We start from the raw sequence: 22,329 nt of genomic DNA on the forward strand, positions 1-22,329 counted from the left end.
GAAAGCTTTGGAAAAGGGGACATGACAATGATTTGCAGGGGGAGGGAAGTACTGGAAACACCAGACGGCTCTTGGGTACATTACAGCTAAACACATCAGAATTTCCTCAATTTCAGAGAGTAAAAAATGACTAGATTACAAAACTGTGAAAGGAGAAGCATATCATTGCACTTTAAAAAAAGGTTCTATGCACAATGTGAAATAGACTGGTAATTTAAATATGTGAAGTAGCAATGATAAAATGACAAGCAGTTCAAATGTCTGCTGTCTAAAATGCATTTAATATTTATTACAGTCCACTATAAATGAAGCATAAGTAGTTCACTTTTACCAAGTCTGCACAAATAATACTTGTAAACAAAATATATTTAGTTGACATTTAAACAGAAATATCCTTGCTTAGGAATAAAATGCAGTGTAAAACCATGTTAATAGAATAGTACTAAACTCTATTCACAATCACACATTAGCTCAGAATGAGTAATGTATCATTCCAAACAATTACATTATATGAGTTTGTACCTGGTTCTAAAATCAGGCCCATATTTTTATTATAGCATTCTGTACTTCTACAGACTGGCAGAATGGATTGTAAAGTGCAATCACATGTTGGTAGAATATGTGTTAATAAAGTCCTCATGTGTTAGAAGAAAACTCTCCTATCTTTTAATTGACCAGTTATCTACTAATGAATCTGTTAATTAAAACTCATTTGCTCTAAAGAACATGTGCCCCTGATCTGTTGATGGAACATTGTGTTCACTGGTTGTTTCATTTCGCTCTTGAAAAAGCATGAAAGAGCCAGCTTCATTTTATGTCAAAATGTTTATTAAAATGGTGGTAGTGTCTGTTTCCACAGGCTAAGGCACATTCAGTGATACACAATCAGTGGTGTAATTAGGGAATTCGTAAACCACAGGCATTGCCCCGTGTGATCATTTATAAGAGGCCTAACAATGTCATATAGATTGTACAAGGAGACAAATGGCCTTTTTATTATAGAAGTAAATTGATTTTTCTAACCATTCTGCATTGAAGAGTTTACCACTATGACCACAGTTGCTCTAGAAAGTAAAATAAATTGTGGATTTCCTTAAAGCATTTTTCTTTTGCTATGCTTTCATAATGCATTTGATATATAATTTATAGCTTATCCTCCTTTTAATTTAGAATTCTTTCATCTACAAGAAAGCAATCACATAATTAACATGATCAGACAGCTCCTTTTAACTTGCTGATCCATGGTTTTCATGGCAATACCCTGACCTTTGTGAAAATAGACAGCATTGACATTTGTCATCCTCATGCAGGAGGAAGAGATGTATTTAGGAATGCCCGAGCCTTACTACTTCATAGAAATAGAATGAGAGCTGTGATATCTGTATTATGGGCCATTTTATGATAGCATCCTAATACACTGATCCAATTATCATTTCTAATGGCAGAAATCTGCAACCTCTTTTCTTAGATGGCCTTGGGAGATACCGTGGGCTATTCAGATTAAAAAGATTTATTCCTGTCTTTTCCAAAATAGTTTCCTTGTCTGAAATGCATGTGTCTCTAAGACAACAGACAATGGCAATGAAACCTATTTATATATGTAAATATATATTTATATGTTATTTATGAAATATTTCTTTGACCTATTTGTACCCATGCTCAGTACTTGAGACATCATAGATATGAATAAAACAAAGTCTTTGCCCTCAACATTGAATATATGCAAAAACAAGAAAATATACTTATTGATGTACTAATAAAAAGCATTGACAAGAAAACATAATAAGTATCATATATTATTTACTACATGCTAAACCTTGTGCTCAAGATGTTATGTATATTATACTATTTAACCCTAAAAATATCTGAGGTAGTTAAGATTTAGAGTAAATTGTAATGCTCATTTAGAGTAAAGTGAGAGATATAGGTTGGATAATTTCCCAAGGTCACACAGCTAGTAGGTAGTGGAGCTAGGATCTGAATCCAGGCTACCAGACCTGAGCTTTGCTTTTTACAAGTATATTACACAACTCAAAATACTATACAGTTTACAGGACATTCTAATGAGCGTTATATCATTTTATCTTTAAATTATCTTTGTTTTATTGCTGTGAGAAAACAGATTAAGATAACCTAAGATTGCACAGCCAGTAAGTGGGCTGGACCCTGAGTCCACGTCAAATTTCTAATCTTGTACACTTACAAATTTTCCAAACCCTCAATATCAATATCAATTTTAAAAGGCCTCTAATTTAACAACAACTATGAGCAGTTACTAAGAATTCTCCCTATTTATCATTTTTCATAATGCATAGTATAATATTTAAAGGCAGTGAAAGCCCTAATTTATCTCTCTTGTCCCCAATTTTAAGCATATTTGCCTATTGAAGGGGCTCAAAAATGTGTGTTAAAATGAATTGGTATTAGCTATAACATAGGATTTAAGTTTTCATATATATAGTCCTCCTTTTGTTACTCTTAGGGTGTTTGCTATTAATTCAAGAAATAGTGCACTTATAACACATATAAATGTATTTAGATCAATCATGGCATCATTTTTTTTAAGGTGAATAGTCAAAGACACAAATTTAGAATATAAGAATTGCAGGAATTTGAGGATCTTTGAGCTAACTTTTAAGCTACGGGACTATTTCCTGCCTATAAGTTTTAGTTTATATAATATGCTATTTAGGAAGCAGTATTCAGCTTTTAAAATTAAAATTCTTAATCAATTGTTTATACACAACTAACTATTGTTTTCTAACTTTACTCTGCATTATTTAAAAAAATACGTACCAACATGAAATGGAACTTAACAGTAAAGTCGAGGAATTGACCCCCTATTTCTCAGAAATGGTTATACATTATCTCTTTCTCAAATGATCTATTAATAGTTTAGTAATTATATAACATCATCAAATTTAATGTTTTAACTCTTGTAATACCTCCATTCATATTACAGACAATAAAAAGTGCTTGTTTTGCAATCTATTTTCCTTCCAACAATCTCAGTCTAGACCAGATTCCTAGCTTGCTGAAATTTTAATGTGATTTGTGTCACTAGCAAAGGACCTATCTTGCTTTTGGGATTTGTTTTTTTGTGTGTGTTTTTTTTATTCAGTTGTTTCAAAAAAAAAAAAAAAAAGTTTCCACATATCTTATTTATATACTTAATGACCATCATTCATTCATGTATTCTAGTGCATGAGAAACATATACAATGAGTCAGAGTAGGGAGTTTAAAAACAGAAAAATGTATGCTTTCTTATTTTTCCCAAAGAGGTTAGTAAAAAATTCTCTTGTTGATACAGATTTATTTTAACTCTTCTAGAAAACATTTTATTATAAGCTTAAGTTAGAAAACTAAATAATATGAAACTCATAACAATTTAAGATACTTGATGCTTGAAAAGGAAACCTAACCAAATGCTACAGCAGCAACCCTAGCCTAAGGTCCATTCACGTTTCTGCTTATGAGGCAGCAAGCTCGGACCCGTGTTTATTTGCAGCTGGTCTTGTAGCTTGTGTAGCAAGGAAAATATGAATGCCACTCAGAGAATGATTTTCTATTTTGTTTTTTCATCTTACACTTTGTGTGGTGTTGAAACCCTCAGAGACTATTCTTGTGCCATAGCAACACCTGCTGGGAGAGGGACGTTGGAGCAGCCACAGCTGTTCCCTGCCAAAGTTGTTTTCCTGATTGAATGACACTGTGTGTCCATTTTTAGTACTAAACTCTCCACAGTTTACTACACTCCAGGATTCTGGCTCTCCCCATATGTTTCAAATAACTAACAATACCATTGTCATAAGATTTCCCACAACTCTAAAACATAAGCCTTGTGTATGTGTGTGCATGCATGCATGTACCTTTCTCCATAGAATTTCCACAGGCAAATTCCATATTTGAACCTCATGTTGGCTTTTAAAATGTGTTTTCTTTCTGCTCTATTGCTAGATGTAAAACATTGTCAACCTCGTTTTATTAGCATCTCCTGATTTATGATAGGGGAAACAGTAAAAAAAAAAAAAGTGTTGCAGTGTAAAAAAAAAAAAAAAAGGCAGTTTTTATTTACAGAGTGTAATAAGAGATCTATTTATGCTTGTTCATATCATGGCCAAAAACATTAGGCTTACCATCTGGTGTGAGGACATGTTTTAAAATAAGTGTTTGTTTCTTACATGATTTACCCACAAGACTGTAAGTAATATAACTCTTAGAATATGGATCCACATGGACACTCTATTATAGAGACTTTACTGCTAATAGAGAAAAGCCAAAGCAGGGGCAAATTACTCAGTACACCAAATATTCCCAATATTTTACCTCCTTATATCATTCCTGTGACCAAATTAAAATGTAGTACAAATACTAACTGTATAAAAACCTGTTTTTTAAAAATTGAATAGAGAGAATTTGTGTGAAAAATGATTTTGAAATTCATATAATTTATCATTAAGCCTTAGATAATCAAGAGGTGACTATTCAGCAATAGTTTTCTTACTTTGATTACTTAGAAACCTTGATTGGTGCTTCATAAATCAATAAAAAAATTATTAAGCACCTCTAAAATACTTCAAAATGTCACATGGTGTGGGACCTCTTGAGGAAATAGATAAATCCTGGTGCTGGCTTCAAGACATTTTAGCTACATATGTAAGAGAGTGCACATTTTATCTTGACATATATAGAATAAATCAGATATGCTGTATTCAGAGACTTGGAAAATGAGTAAAAGATACAGAAATCAGGAAAGACTTAAGACAACTGGAGATTTAAATTGGGCCTTAAAAATGGGGAATTTTTGGTTGGGCATTGTGAGAACAAAGTCACTCCTGGACAGAAGTGAGGGAGGTGAGGAGTTGCGAATGAGCTAAGTGTGTTAAACAGACCAAAAGACCTGCCAAAATTGAATACAGAGCTTGTCCAGAAGCACTATGCCTTCATAACAGTTGATAGGAAAATTGGAAAACAAACACTGGGATTTAGACCTGTCCTGGAAAATAGGGAGCTATTGGAGATATTTGAATGTTATTATGGCAGTCTTTTTAAGAAAGAATAATTCAGAAATGGTAAGTTTTTTTAGAAGGAGAGAGAGTCATTCATGAATTAGATTTTAGTAATTCATTTATAAGTGGGAAGAAAATACAGAAGGAAATGCAGCAGTGCAATATATCATTATATTAACTATGGTTCAGGGGAGTTCTGCATATTTTAAAATAACAGCATTGGGAGCCTTTATTCTTTTAATGAGAAATGAGTTCTGTTGTTTTTTATCAAATGTTGTTTGTTACCAATCATGGTTTCTAAAAGGAAATAAATATCAGCAAGTCAATTAATAAGTGAGGAGATGTTAGCTAGTTGGATTTCTTTTGTCACCTTGAATATCTAGCAAGGACACTTTACTATTATATTTTAATAGACACATAATTATAGCAAATGGGCTAAGTTTACTGGTTCAAAAATATTTTGGGAACTTGGATTGGAATTATTTTGAAACTGAAGATAATTATCAGGTTTGCCTTGTATTGTCAGATGAATGTTTCCTAATGGCCACAGAGTATCACATTCTTACAAATTTCATGTATAACACAGTTATTGCCAATCTTAATGGTGTGTTCAAATCAGCTGTAAGGTGCATGATGATTAGAATATTTCTAGTACTGAATGGAAGAGAAATGAGTGAAGTTACAAGCATGTTGACAATTTCACTTCACTAATTAATGGCTTATCTTACTTATCCCATAGTCCATTATGAGAAGTCTTTATTCATGTACCATTGATAATTGTTGCAATTACAAACTGTTCATTTCTTAACTTCTATGTAAACTCTTGTGATTATTCAAAACTTCAAACTCTGAATATGTTCATGTGCAAATCTCATGCTTACAAAGCTAATGTGTAATGTGTTAGCAAAAAAGAGATTGAAAATTACTGACTCAGACACTGACAAAGCACTGAAGTGTGATAGAATATCTTTCCTTTAATACTGTGTGGTGTGAAATAAGAAGGGTGCTAGCCTTGGAGTCTCAATCAGTAGGTCACCAGGAATGAAACATCAGATCTATAGATCTGGTCAGCATGAGAATTTTTGAATCTGACCTCTAGAGAAATCCTTCATAAGCACACTTTTTATTGAAGTCTGATTAATTTATGTTTTAAATACAGATTATACATTCTACTCTAGAACATACATATGTATCATAAACTATTTCTCAAAATTCAAGTATAATTAAATCAGCATCATACTTATTTGAGGATTCTTGAAAATATGAGTCTGGTTGTCCTTTTGAAGGCAATTCTACTTATTACTTTATTATGATTTTTATATTTAAAGAAATATATACTTTGTTTAAATAGCTACTACTATAGTACACTATAAATATTTACATATTTTAAACCAATAAACCCATAATAAGCATGCTCTGATGTCTTTGTTTCAGACAGCATGATATTTTCTCATGGAGTTCAGATTAATTAGCTTTCTCCTGCATTCTTCTGAGTAGGAAAAATAATCCAGTCATTTCCCTAGTAAAAACTAAAGATTAAATTCCTCAGCTTCCTTCTCAATGAGGAAATGAAAACATTTCACTTTCTATATTTGCTTTTAAAAAAAATGTTTAAACATATTTTTATTGATTTCAGAGAGAGAGGAAGGGAGAGGGAGAGATAGAAACATCACTGATGAGAGAGTCAGAGATTGTCTGCCTTCTGCACACCCCCTGCTGGGGATCAAGCTGGCAACCTGGGCATGTGCCCAGACCATAGGTTGATGCTCAACTGCTGAGCCAAGTCGGCAGGGCATATATATTTGCTTTATTTTATGATCTGTGATACAATGGGATACTTGGCAGAAAACCAGTTTGTCCAAATTATTGTCTGTTTCTTTATGTTTGGAATAATAAATGTTGATATCATGTTTTTCAAGTTTCTCTGATTATAGCATATCCAACAGTAGCTTTACACACAGGAAAAATCCAGCCAGGGCAATGTATAGACTAGATGTCAGAAGATGTATCTCTGTGTTTTTATCAGGAGGGAATTTTTTCTAGCCAGTGCATTATGAATAAACGTGGAATTCACAAGGTGCGGACATTTCAAAACTGTCTACTTAATTTGATGTTTTTATTGTGAGACTTAATATTTAAAAAATGTGTTAATTAGAGAAAGGGCATAATAAACATGAAAAAATTAAATGGCATGTCCTTGAATTGGCTCTTTTCTCTGCTTTTATTTTAAAATTTACAGCTTATATATCCAAATCTTTAAATGAAAAGGAAAAGGAAAGCTGTAAGACTCTTCTTTTGAGTCTCTTGATTCTCACATACACCCCCACACATCTCAGGATCTAATGCTTCCAAAATTTATACTTACAATATATTTTCCAAGAGATTCTGCTTTTTGTAAGGACTAGTAATTATACAGTTACTACATTTTATTGTTATTTATCACTTTTGTTCTAAAATGTTTATGATTTTTATCTATTATGTTTATTTTTATTTTATTTAGCTGTTTTTCTTCTTGCCTCCTTACCTTTCTCTCAGTTTCTACCCCACTTCCTTCCTGGATTATCTTGTGGCTTCCTGGACTGTGCCAGGTAGGAAAGCAGGTCACCAGGCTTTGGAGATAGAGCAAGACACTCTGTGCTTTCAGGGAACTATTTGATCAGACACATGAGAGAAAATATAGGGCAAAGCCAAGAGTACAGGTTAAATGGGTCTAGAACATCATGTCCAGAATGATACCTTTGTGTTATTTAAAAATTGAGTTTCCATCAGATGAGCATTGAAAAATAGATTGCATGAACATTTTAAGTTTCTCTGGGCTTCTTGAGACCTGTAATACATGAATGTGCATTGTACATATTGTAGAAGAGTGAAAAACACAGGAAATATACAGAGAAAATTAAATTATCAATAATCCTATACTCAGAGAGAGCTATGTTAATGTTTTGTAATATTTCCTTCTGGGTTTTCTTTTTCTTTAGGTTTTTCCCCATAGAAGTCTCCTTCTCTTCTCTGAATCAGGGCCCAACTGCTTGCTGTCTTAATTTATACATTTTCTGTAAAATGTTTTACTGAGTTCCTATTATGTGCAAAATAGAGTGCTGAATGCTGACAATATAAGGTGAATCATATATACTCCCCCCTTTAAGAAGCTCCCTGTTAATACTCATTAGCATAAGACTTTTTTATATAAAAATGTGACACTACTGTTTACACTGCTCAGTGACACATTTTACTCATTTATTAATAGTGGTTATCGCTGTTCATACTATTTACTAGCTTGTTTTCTTCCTTAAAAATATAAATATCTTTCTCAATAACTACAGGTCTATTAGGTCATCATTAAAAAGGTTGCATCATATTAAATTTTGTGACTGTGCCACTATTTATTTAACACACACACCAGGCTGTTCTCAATATTTTTTTATTATTATTAAAACAGCATTATTATTAAGACTTTCTTTAGGTTGTAGTTTTCACAGTGACATTAACAAAATAGCATATATGATGATAAAATGTATGACAGGATAGCAGGAGGTCTGGAAGAATTAAAGTGGTGACAGAGAGACCACTTAGAACACTGTCACAAGAAGAGAAAATGATGACTTCTGCTAAGAAATCTACTTATAGCCATGAAAAGAAATTGGCAGACATGAGACATTTTTGGTAGAGAAACCAAAGCAGGTGATAGGAAGTGGTGAGCAAAAAGGAAATGGTAAAACAAAGAAAACATTATGTTTTTTAATTACCAGATGAAGTGTGTTGGTAATTAACTATCAGCTGAGTCAAGAAATAAATGGTGCTTAGGTTAAGGGATTTGAAAGACTTTCGGAATATAGAAATATGTGGCAGTCATAAACTGGAAGAACCTTCGGCTAAAGTTGGAATTCATATTGTCAACATATAAAACAGATACATTTGTGAGAACAAACCAGATCTCATAACAGAAAAATATATAGTGATCATTAATAAAGTTGAGGAAAGAATTCCAGAGAATGAAATATTTAATATGGAGAGAGAGAGAAGCACTATAAGAACTTTGAGAAGTTATAAACTTTCTTGGTTAAGAGAGTTGCAAAGAATTAACTCCAATTTCAAGATTTATAAAGCCTCATAGAAGACATGGAAAATAACCTATATTCTAATCAGGCCTTGCTATTTAACAAGAACTGGGCTAATTTATGTAAAATGTGTTTTCAAGTTACCTAGGTCAAACCTGAGGTTTACGTTTCTGTAATTTTGATTACATAGAGAGGAAAGTTTATCTAAATAAATGAATAAGAAACAAATTCACAAAGGGGGTTTTTAAACTATTTAGCAGATAAACTTATAGAACATAGCTGGTCACGGGTCTATATATTTTAGAATGTCCCAATGTAAAAAGATCTTAAATATCCATCTTATTAAGTCAGAAAATACATACTTTCATTTAGCACCAATTCTATCTCTAAGTTTTTACTGTTTGATCTTTTAGTAAAACATTAATAACCTTGGAGCTTATAGAGTGTAGATTCTTAGTTTTAAAAATTAAAAAAATAGTACTTGGAGTAGTTAAACTTGGCCAAGGTCATCTGGCTTGGTTTTGGAAAAAATGAGGAAGGAAGATTTCAAATAATACCCCATTAAATAGTCTCTTAATTTATAATTTCTTTTCATTTATTTCACATAGATTTATCAAAATTTGTATATTTACTTGGATGGATATATCTTAAAAGCAGTTTGGGTTTATATTTGGGAAATATTCTAATATAGATAGATATAGATATAGATATGTCAGATAGATATAGATATATAATATAAAATAGATAAGGTAATTGGGAAAATATGTGTCAGTTACCCCCTCACTTTTCTACCTTGACTCTTTTTTGTCGTCCCTGGGATAGTGATGAAGAGATGGGCAGGGACAATTAGTCCAATTTTTCCATAGGAGTACAGCAGTTGTGAACAAGAGCCCAGCACTGACTCAAATGATTTATTTCAGACACCATAGTTTACTGGAGTTTGCTTCATGGGTCAGGCCTCTGCGTTGTCCACCTGTTATCAATTGGCCTCAGTTTGAATTTTGTTCAAACAAAGTATTTCTCTTTTGTTTTTGGTGTTTTCATTTGTTAAATTTTAATATTAAATATTTGATCCTTAGGATTATCTAGGAAATTAATTCAAAATGTAAAATTCCTAACTGTGTCCAGCACATAGTAGGAGCATAATGAATGTTAAATGCTGAGGTGGCTCTTAGTCTTCTGTGTGGTTTCTCTTGCATGATGAATAAATATTGAGGCCTTTTTTTATCTTATTGTTAGAAAATGTTGCTTGGAACTGCATCATTCTCTTGTGGTTTTACTTCTAAAGGAATAAGTTAACAAAATCATTTCATTGTTTATATTTACAAGAATAAATTGTTAAATAAAATTATTTAATCATGTAGCTTTTTGAATGCAGCCATATTTAAACACATGCTTTGTTAATGTGTATTCTTAGAATGTATCTATTTCAAGAAGTCCAGGTTAATGTTTTAATGTTCCATATTTTCTGATTTCCGTTACTTAACCACTTTTTAATTTTACTACTATTTTAAGATAAGAAGAGAAGGAATTAAATGAAAAAAGTATACACAAAGATAATTAAATAGCAAGATAATTCTCATATCACTTTGGACTTGAATTTACTTTTTTCTATGTGACAAAAACATTTTGACATTAGTCGAAAGATAATTTAAAAATTAATTATGTTTGTTTTTGGTCCTGGATGTTGGAGCACAGTAATTGGAGCATAGTAATGCTAGAAGGGAGAACAAATCTTTGCCTTTTTACCCACGTGCATACCCTCAAAAGGGAACATGTTACATTTATCAGAAGGGTAGAATTATTCATATATTTATTTTTATTCTTATTCTGGCATTTAATTTAGCCCATGCTTTTTGATAAATGTTCTATTGCATTAATACATTTGAACTCATATACATTGTGTAAGCAATAAAAATCTTCCAATGGAACAGGTGATTTTATTTGTAAGAGAACTTGTTAGGTAGTACTTGTCCCTTGTTAGCTCATGTTTTGACCTAAATCTTTATATATATATCTATCTTTTTTTTTTCCTAGCACAGTAAAGTAAGTCTAGTAAAACCAACCTAATTTTCTCATAAATAGCTTCAGTAAAATTAGCTTAAGTTCAAAAACTTACAATTCTTATATTATTGAAATATAATTTTGAAAATTCACAACATTGATTTTACAGAAAGAGTGGCAACATTGTGACAAACTACAGTGATCTCAAAATGTCTTAAAGTGAAATTATATGAAATTCAAATCTCAAAATTTTTTTAAAAATTTAAAGGGGAAGAGTACAGTGTCAGAGTGTGGCATTGGAGTGAGTTGTTCCATCTCATTTCCTCTAGGGAGAAAGAGAACCTTAAATCTTAGCAATTTGGCAACAGTTTCTAAACCAGTCAAAACCTCTAATTGTATAACAAAGGTTCTTCTATTTCCCTTTCCTACTGCTTGTGTTTACTGTGCCTGCTAAGTCTACATTGTCTCTTACCCTTTCTTATAGCATTCTTGGGTAAGAGATAACAGCGCAGGAAGCAGAAGACAAAAGCTGAACCCAACCCTCAGCAAGCAGGATCACTCTCCTGTGAAATGCAGATGTTAAGGACCCAGTTAATGGCTGACAATGACAATTCATTGAGTAGATTGTTCTTATGTTGACCATTTACAGTCTAATTTAATGCCTTATGTATTTTGTTAATGCTTGAAGACCTCATTCAAGAGAGTTCTATAAAAACAATTCAGAATTATTTCAACTGAAGATATTTACACCTATTCCAAAAGTCTCCATAACTTGTTACCTGAAATATCACACATCTTCAACCAGCAGAAATTGTTTTCTTATGATTTTCTGTGTTTAAATATGCTTTACCAGTTTATACTAACCTTGAAAAATTTTCTTTTTCCCATTTCAAGTTCCACCCAATCTGACTGTTCCACAGGAAAAATCACCTCTGGTCACCAGAGAAGGAGACACAATAGAGCTGCAGTGTCAAGTTACTGGGAAACCTAAGCCCATCATCCTTTGGTCTAGAGCGGATAAAGAAGTTGCAATGCCTGATGGGTCAATGCAAATGGAGAGTTATGATGGAACACTGAGGATTGTGAACGTATCCAGGGAAATGTCAGGAATGTACAGATGTCAGACCAGCCAGTACAATGGATTTAATGTGAAACCAAGAGAAGCCTTGGTGCAGCTCATTGTGCAGTGTAAGTAAATCTTTTTCTGTGTTTCTATTGGGGGACAGGGAAGAAATAATACAATATTTTAAAAAATGAGGTGATTTTTGGAATTGGATCAAGATAAAATATTTGTACACTATAGCTACCCAATTTAAACTAAAATGTCTCCTAAATCTACCTATTACCCGAGCTAATACACAATAATAGACTAGAATTGTACTCGTGTGTGTGTGTGTATGATATGATTATAATGGTGTTATGTGATTGGTTAATGCCAAAAAAGTCTACAAACCTAATAGTTAAAAACTGGCCATACGTAATGAAGTAAAGTGAAGACTGGAAGTAACTGCTCATTCAAATTATAATACTCTTGTTTTCACAGTTCAGGTTTCTACTTTCTACTTCAGGCAATTGTGTGCCCTTTGACCAAATTATTCACTTATTTCAAGACATTCTTTTGTTTAAATTGTGGAGACCTAATCATTGAAATGCTTTTTGCATATCTGAAGTTGTAAGAGTAAATTGCATAATTATCTAGTGATATTGAGATAATTCAGGCAGGTATTTGGTGCTGAATTTTTGCTTGACTTTCTTAACAAGTATTGTTTAACTGTGAGATTTAAATGATATATTTTAAACTTTTTAAAATGAAATTATTGTTACAGTTCTAACAAAAATATTATAGACATTGTATGCTTTGTATTTGCTTTTAGTATTAAAAGTTCCTAAATTCACAAATTGGAGAAGTTTAAATGATGTCCAACTGGTGTTGGATTATTAAGGGATGCCCTGATAATTTTGATGGCAAGGGGTGTGGATATTGCTGAAATAGAAAAAGCAAACTGAACACAGTCTCTTTAAACTCCAGTAGTGCTGCTGGAAATTTTAATTGATGTACTATTTGTTAAATACATGGTGGCAAAGTCCTCAAGAAAATATTGCATTGGATGAAACTATACACTTTAATAAATTAATGTTTTCTTTCTGTGGTTCTGCTGTAACTCAAAAAATGGAAAACAAGATTTAGTCCAAAAATTCCTAGTTTTATATTAGGCTTACATTGACAGATTGAATGCACTGACTTTAAATTTAAGACTGTAATTGAGATATGTTTGAGACTGATAACAGCAAATGCATTTATGCATGAGGTAAGTGAGTGTCAGGGGAGTAGCAAGGGTCTGAAGCTGCTTAACCCCTCCCTTTCCCTCTTTTATAGAAACTCCTATAAATATGCAAACTGTCGTTTGGCATGTACCTTAGCTGATTTCCAATTGATTACTACTTTTTTCTCCAAATAATGCAGCTTTTAAATGGCAGATTTCATTTAGCAATTCAGTATTGCTTTTTCCCTCACTGGTGGGCCTTTATACTCATGACAATAAGCTCGTAGGTAGGAGAAAAGAATTATAAAAGAGAAATCTCTCCTCAGTTATCCAAAAACAAGCCACACCTTCAAGTGACCACAGAGGAAGTTGATAGAATTTGGAAAACTTCATCTTGTTGGTAATCACAGGATTCTGTGCTTCCTGCAGAGTTGTGCGCAAAGCTCCAGTGTTCCTAAAGCTATTAGGGCAACTGGTTTCACTCTGCTCACACCCCTGTGGGGAAGCACTGACAAAAATAAAAGTGTGGAGGCCAGTGGCTCTAGGGAAATTAGAATTAAAGCTTCAAGAACTAGGATCTCTAACCTCCATAGGATATACGAATGTCCAGAATTCTATTGGTGAATTAAATTTCCTTTGCTTTTTCTTCGTAGTAAGTCCCATAGAAAATGCTAAGTTCAGCTCAGGATTTTGAAGTTCAATAGGCAGGCCCTGGCCGGGTAGCTCAGCTGGTTAGAGTGTTGTCCCTATATGCCAAGGTTTCGGGTTTGATCTCTACTCATGGCACATACAAGAATCAATCAATGAATGCATGAATGGGTGCAACAACACATCAGTGCCTCTCTCTCTTGCTCTGCCTTTTCCTCTCTCTCTAAATTGAATAAATAAAATTTTTTTAAAGTTCAATAGTGGAAGACGATAAATACTGGCACAGCTGTCTCTCGTGTCACAGGGATGTAATTGATTGAAAGACATCCATAGGCATAGACAAATTCTAGTTCATTTAATGTAGATAAAAAGATCTGTATTCTACTATATTTTTATATTATATAAATAATGGAATAGTCCCTTTAGTTTAATGTTCAAGATCTCCTAATAAGATTCGTTCTTAGCTAATGTTGTATTAAAATTACCAAGCAATCATTTTATTAAAACTGTTAAAATTATTTTTAACTTCAATTAATTTGCCTCTTCTTAAAATGTATAGTGATTCAGAAAGTGATAAAAGCCTAGAGGTATTTTACACCATTCTGTGTCCTCTTCAGAGAAGCTTAATCGTCAAAATGGAATCATTTAAATTATTTTACTCTTGTGCACCTTGTTCACTCCTAGAAAGCAGAAGATTTATTTTATAATATTTTAACTTCTATAATTACCAGTTACCACACATGATAAGGGCCAGAATAAGTTGCAAATATATTTTTTAAAATAGTGTTTTAAAATTAATATTTTAAAATTGCTAAATGAAACTGCAAAGTACATTGTAGTTTTAATAACAGACTCTCAAATTTTTAGACAGTTAATTTCATTCACATGTTTTTGGAACTATATAACAATTCTTATGTTAACTTTTGACTCATTTTTATTTGAAGCAGTAGAATGAATTGTTGAAAATACACATCAAGGCTATATTATTGATTCATAATATCAGGGAGGAAATTTTTTTCTTCTACTCTTCTAGACTTTTTGGCTGGTCTGATAATTAAATTGACATAAGACAAATTAATATGAATAAAATAATTTTTAAATTTGGTATATACAAGAACACCACAAAAATATGAGACCTAATGGCAAGTGGGCAGTAAAGGCTTATATGCCGTCCTGAGTTAAGGAATAGGATAGGGGTCTGGGACTTTAAAAGGGGGAGGGTAAGTCATAAGGATGTTTGCCCTGCCAGAGAAGTTATCTCTTGTAAAAGTTCTCTCTCTGAGCCAGGATCTTGATCTAAATTCTTTTAGGTAGGTAAGGGGAAATAAAAGTTTTTCTTGAGTTGCTGGTCTTGATTGCCTTCAGCTCAAAATAATCCACATGCTTATGATGTACATTTTGGGATGGCATATTTTGCTCTCCTTCAATAGCATTTAAAAGCCATAGTGTGTGTAGAACTTAATGAACAAAACTAGGACAATTTCCTTTAAAAAAAAGTCACAGTAGTAAAGTTATTTTTTAATTTATTCATTACACTACTGACTATTTGAATACTGATTAAATAAAAATGATATTGGATGAATGTACTCAGATATGTATACTAAGTGAAGAAACTATGGTATGCTTATTATTCTCCTAAAAATTGTTTTTTATATGTATATTTGTTTTATATACATATACTTGTAGTAGTGTATACTATCATTTTAATTTCATAAATGAATTATTTTATTTTTAATAAAAGTTATCCTTTAGGGTTTTACCTCAAAGTGCTGGTGAAATATTTTAATAAAGAGAATATAATTTGAAGTCTATTTCTTTCAAAATCAGTCCCCCCAAAAATGTGTACACAATTTAACAGCTGATAGCTCAATTGATGTTTCTTTCTTTTCAGATTTAGTACATTGGAATTAATTATTCAAAGTGTGTATACATTTTTTGGAAACCTTATATATGATGCAGAATGTCACTTTTATTATTAAATCTTCATTATATATATGGACATCTGTGTGACCTACAATTAAAGATGAGATAATATACACTAAAATATACACTAAAAAACAAAGACTGACAATAGTGTTAAATTGGATTAAACAGTCTTTTCGCCATCTCCAAATGAGGTTTAACGCACCACTTACAATATATTTTCCAAATGAAGAACAGTTATGAAAGAAAATGATCAAGGCTATTGATAAAACCATGTTCTTTATCTGTTTCCAAAGCAAGACCAAATTGCTTGAATAGGAGGGAGCCACAGATCAGAGATTTACTGCTTACCCTTTCTCAAGAAATCTTGGGCAGAGTGCATGCTAATTTCTTTCAATCAAAATGAATATTCAACCCAAGACCTTATAAAGAAAAGTTATTAAAAACAGATTGGGATATACAGTATCATATATGCACCTCATTGTTAGGCAAATTACTTAATAATTTTCTGTAGGGCTCAGATGTATAGAATGGCTGTATTGAGCAAATATAATTACTATTTTGGAATTTTTAAAAAGTGAATTGCTCTAAAAATATTAGTGTGATTAGAGATTAATCAAGAGTTTAAAAAGAGACAAGGTAACTATTGATAAAAGAGGAAACAAAGGAACAATTTCTCATATTCACACAAGAAGACATTGAAGGATATCCAAAGGAATTTGGAAGTGATTAGGTAAGAATTCTCACTTAACAGAACAATAAAATGGCTTTTAGCTCTTAGCCTGGAAAGCCCTACTTACAGAGTATTTCCTGTTCTCCATAGTAATCCAGCCCAGCCCTTCTCAGCCTGGTAATCAGGGTAGCTGGGTTTTACGTCTTTACCCAGGCTCCTATTCCTCCATTCTTCAACTGCTTTTCACCTTTTAAGCCATGACTAAATTCCACTTCTTAAGAAAACCTCTTGGCAACTGAGAAGGGTCCTCCTTGATAGTCCTGTGGACAGTGGTGTTTAGTCTGCACAACACATTTTAAAAAATCTATCTTTATTGTTGAAAATATTACAAATGCCCCCTCCCCACCTCATTGACCTCCTCCATCCCGTCCCATCCCCATCCCCAGGCCTTCACCCCTAGATTGTCTGTGTCCATGGGCTATGCATATACATTCTTTGGTTAATCTCTTCCCGCCCCGCCTGCCTCCCCTCTTCCCTCTGAGATCTGTCAGTCTGTGCCATGCTTCTATGCCTCTGGACCTATTTTGTTTGTCAATTTATTTGGTTCATTTGATTCCACACATAAGTGAGATCATGTGGTACTTGTCTTTCTCTGACTGGCTTATTTCACTTAGCATAATACTCTCCAGGTCCCTCCATGCAAAACACATTTTAGAACTTCAAACTAAAACTTTGTTTTGAATATATGTGTTAGATGATACACTTTCAAAATCAGTGGTTATTATTTCACTGCTGCCTTCCTCAAAATTCTCTTGTAATATTGCCTGTGAAGTTCACTTAAGCAATACAAGCAAATACTTCTAATCACTGTATAGTTTTCACATCAAGCTTTTATCTAATTGGATTTACTTTTTTCTCCAATATGACCTGATTCTGACAGACTTTTGTTTACACCCATAACATAAATTGACCCTCAAAATTAAAAAACTTATCATTGAGGTTATTCAAAAGACTAAATCAGAAACATAAATGGTAAGTTCAAAGTCATTTTCAACATAAAAAGGTCATGACTGCATAATGAGTATACAGTCACTGTATTTATCAGGATGATAAATTTGAAGAAAGCATTTATTTAAAGAACAGTGTTTGATCCAGAGTATCCTAGCTTTTATTACTCATTACTATTGTTAAAAGATAAACTAAGGTATATTAAGATTTTTAAGAGTGTATTTGAGCAAAAGTCCTTTCTAATTAGCAGCACCAAATTGTAAGTGGTTGAGAGCTCTCTACCCATAAGAGCTCCAGTAGAGACTTTTATAGAGAAAAGGCAGAAGCAAAAAAAGATTATGCATTGGAGATAGTTTAAAGCCTACGTGGTTATTTGTGATTGTCCTTGGGTTTTAATTTTATAATCTTGAGGCATTTCCAGGTCTAGATTTTGGGTTGCTTAAATAGGCTGCAACAGTATTAGAGCCACCTGAGTTAAGGGGCCTCCTTGTTTAATTAGTTTAACACTATATATATATGGCCATTGGCAAATATCTTAATATCTCTAAGTTTTAGTTTTTCTGTTTCCGAAAGAAAATTGTTTCCCCTTTTTCAAGTAGTATTTATTTAAAATAAATTTGAAAAGTCACTAGAACTTTGTTTACCATGGAGCACAAAATGGAAATTATTTTAATATATAAGTTCTATATTGTAATGTAAAGGATACATTTTCTTACTTGCAAATCATTACTCCTATACCTTATTTTACTGTTTTTTTCTGAAGATTGTTGATCCACTCCTACTATAATTTAATCTCTTTTTGAGCCAAAGCTACTCTTACATTTTTAGCACTATAATACTTGTCAGATTCACAGGTTCTCAATTTTAACTGACCGATTTTCAGGGTTTCTGCACTAAGGAAAAGCTTAAAGCTAAAACTCTACTTGGTAATTTCATCTGCTCACTGCAAAATTTTGTAACCTACTTGATTAGAATGTAGTTTGGTGAAAGTTTTTAAGTTTATTAACAAAATAACATTTTAAGCATTCATATTTCATATTTTAACATTAATGAATATTAAATAGAACTCAGCCTTTATTGCAAAGTGTTTCTTTATTTAAATTAAATGACCCTATTTATTCTTTTGTTGTTTGCAGAAGTTATTAGAACCATTAATCAACTGAACCTTGAGGCAGTGTTAATATTTTGAAAATATTAATATTTATATTATTTTCTCCCACATGACCTTCTTCTTCCCCCAGGTAGCTGTTTTCTTAAAAAAAGAAATAATATTCTTATCAGATGATGTATAATATAAACTTTATAAAATAAACTCTAGACTTTTTATTTCAAGTCAATATGTCATATAAATATGTCTTACCTCATTTTCCAGCAGACTTAATGAGGAAGTATAATAGAACCAATTGAAAACAGATCTGTTGAAATATTTTATTTTTATATTACTTCTGAATATTTGAAAAATTAACTTCCCAAGTAGATATAGTATTTTATAGAAAATCCTTAGGATGGGTTTGTGTTAGCTGAACTGCTCCTGCCGCCCTGGGCAATCTCCTTGCTCCCTGGTTTCTCCCTCTTCCAGAGACTATAGCAGGGTAGATAACCATCTGAGGACACTGTCAAAGAAAAGAGAAAGTCTTTCTTTCTAACCACCTTCTCAATGTAGATCAGAGACACAGTATCATCTTTGAGCAATGGACAACAGATTGCCTGGAAAGATCGGTTCATCAAGTACATAGATCAGGGAAAGGAAAAGTAAGCTTTTTTTTTTCCTGGTTCTATCTTTGTTGCTGTCTTAATGCAGATATAACCATAGTTTAATGTTTAGAAGACAACTTATTCATTAAAAGTTTTATTTTCAACATCTATACAAAGAAGTGGGATAAAGCCAGTGAGTTTTAACAGAATGATTAAAAGAATTGACAACTTAACCTAGCCACGGCTTGTGTCCATTGATGTCATCTATGTACTTCTGCCCACCCTTGATGTACAGAAATAAATTCAAGTGGATGATTATAGCATTTCTATAATATTGAAAAATATTTTCTCTTGAAAACCTTCATATATGTAATGAAATTAAATGTATTTTAAAGAAAGTTTATGCAGCTTCTTTTCCTAATGTATTTTCCTTTCCTCTTTCCTATCTTACTTTATGGAAAAACATTCTCTAAGAGAGGTGAACATAAACACATATAAATATAAAAAATATTTAAAAAACTATAAAAATTCTGGGCCTTTTTCATTTTTCTTAGTTAAAAGGGTATTTATCTCTCATCAAAAAATAAATGCATTTTTCTCAAATATGGAGTTTAAGCATTTACTTAATACCTTGATGTCCCATGAAAATAAAAAAATAATAAACCATTAAGACATTAAGATTAATCACTCATAGAGGTTTACAATAATATATCTCATGAATATGCCTGTGATTTTATCAATTTATTTTAAGTATACCACCAATAGAATGCTTAGTGCAGAAGAAAATGTTAAATATGCAGAAGACATGGGTCTCTGGTTAGGAAAAAAAATGCAATTCAAAAGAAAAGCTTGACTCCCTATCTCTCAGGCTGGATATACACATCTACCAGAGTGTCTAATTTACCTGCAAGCATTGATTGTATAAAATTCTATCTTATTGTTAGCAATTTTATCTTTATTGAATTTCAGTTTTTGTTTTATATTTAATACCAGTCACAGATTTTTGTTTTTCCTATATTATTTATTTGGGGTTTTATTATATTATAGTGTGTTAATAAATTTTAACCTGGTAGTAAGCTCCTTTGTAACTTACTGGAGGGTCTTCTTAAGTTTAACTATATTCAAATTCATGGGCCTACAATAAGCACATATGCATCAAATTCATTTACAGATATAAGACAGAAGCCACAGCTTGACAGCTAGCTTGCCTCTCACTCCCCACCCTTGGCTACACTTGGAAATTCTGAAAACATTTAGATTTTCATGATGGGAGGAGGAGGGATGCTACTGGCATCCAGTGCATAGAGGCATAGTGGCCAGGGATGCTGCTAAGTGTCCCAAATGCATAGGACAGAGTCCCAACAAAAAATTATTTTGCCCAAAATTTAATTATTTGCTTTGTGTGGGTGTGTATGGAGGTGGGAGGACAGTTGTCCTGCTAACTTTAGGGTGTTTAGAGGCATTCTTGGTCTTTAATTTTGACATATCAATAGCATGACCCTCCTCCCATGTCATAACAATAAAAAAATGTCTCCACACATGGCCTAATGTACCCTGATGGGCAAAATTACACCAGGTTGAGAACCACTGCCTAGATGATGGCTTACAAGACCTACATAATTTGGGCATGGGAACTATTGTAGACTCCTCTGCCGCACAGGAGCCAGTGTCTCTTGTAACAAACATACAAGTATAACTTTTAGAATTGCTGAAGTTACAAGAATTACTACACTAAGTTCAGAGCTACGGCTTCCTACCACATATTAACATTCCTCTCATCCAGAAGGGATTTAATACAGAAAAATTGCCTAAAATTGTAGTTGACATTTTTCTCTTATCAAGTTACCAGGGGAGCAGGACCAGAACTTTAAAAGAAGGTCTAATTCTCATGCAATAGGGGAGAAGGGATTTAATCATCTTTTCAATGCCTCCACTTACTTCATCTGCCATTTTAAACTCTTTTAGTAGTTATTTTGTTGTAGTATTTTCTTCCTTTGATCATAATCATTACAGTGAGTGTGGTATGTGGGTGTGTGTTAAGTATGTTTTCAATTTTTTTAACTTGCTTTTTGATTTATATGAACTGCTATAACCAAATTTTCTTTTTTTATATTATTATTTTTTAATTAACTAATTTTTATTAAAACATTTTAATGTGGACACTATTGCAGGTGTCCCCCTTCACCCATCTCAGTGTCCCCTTCCTTTGGAATTCATCACACTATTGTCCATGTCCTCAGCGTATACATATATGTTCTTTAGCTAATCTCTTTACCTTCTTTATCCAGTCACCCCCACTTTCCTCCCCTTGGGCACCAGCCAGTCTGTTCCATGTATCCACACTCCCAGTTCCATTTTGTTCATCAGTTTATTTTGTTCATTAGATTCTACATAATAGTGCGATTATTTGGTATTTGTCTTTCTCTGGCTTTGTATCTGGATTTTAAGGGGAGTAACCATATTTCATGCTATCCCATTAAGTTATTATTATTATTATTTAAATATATCTTTCTTGACTTCAGAGAGAGGAAGGGAGAGGGAGAGAGAGAGATAAAAATGTCAATGAAGAGAGAGTCATCATCCATCATCTGCCTCCTGCACACCCGTGACTGGGGATCAAACCCCCAACCTGGGCATTCCTGACCAGGAATCTAACCGCAGTCTCCTGGATCCTAGATCAATGCTCAACCACTGAGCCATGCTTGGCCGGGCTATTATTATTTTTTTAAACATGTTTTTATTGATTTCAGAGAGAGAAAGGGAGAGGGAGAGAGAGAGAAACATCAGTGAAAGAAGATCATTGATCAACTGCCTCCTGCACGCCCCCTACTGGGGATTGAGCCTGAAATCCAGGCATGTGCCCTGACTGGGAATCCAAACGTAACCTCTTGGTTCATGGGTTGATGCTCAACCACTGAGCAACACCAGCTGAGTTCCATTTTGATTATTTTTATTAGTCTTATGAATTCCTTTCTTCAGGCAAATGAGCATTCCCTTGAAGCGTTAAATATTCTAGTGAGGAAAAGCAAAGATTTCCAAAAGGAAA

General features: G+C 32.9%; 1 protein-coding gene across 1 annotated transcript in view; it reads left to right on the plus strand.

The window, feature by feature from the left end:
• MDGA2 (MAM domain containing glycosylphosphatidylinositol anchor 2) overlaps positions 1-22,329 on the plus strand; it is an 826,450-nt gene that overhangs the window by 618,607 nt on the left and 185,514 nt on the right. The window contains exon 8 of the mRNA XM_087824881.1: positions 11,967-12,260. Coding sequence (XP_087681007.1) covers positions 11,967-12,260 — 294 coding nt within the window. The remainder of the gene's footprint in view (positions 1-11,966; positions 12,261-22,329) is intronic.

Source organism: Miniopterus natalensis, chromosome 1 (assembly GCF_054644295.1).
Source record: "Miniopterus natalensis isolate mMinNat1 chromosome 1, mMinNat1.hap1, whole genome shotgun sequence".
NCBI lineage: Eukaryota > Metazoa > Chordata > Mammalia > Chiroptera > Miniopteridae > Miniopterus > Miniopterus natalensis.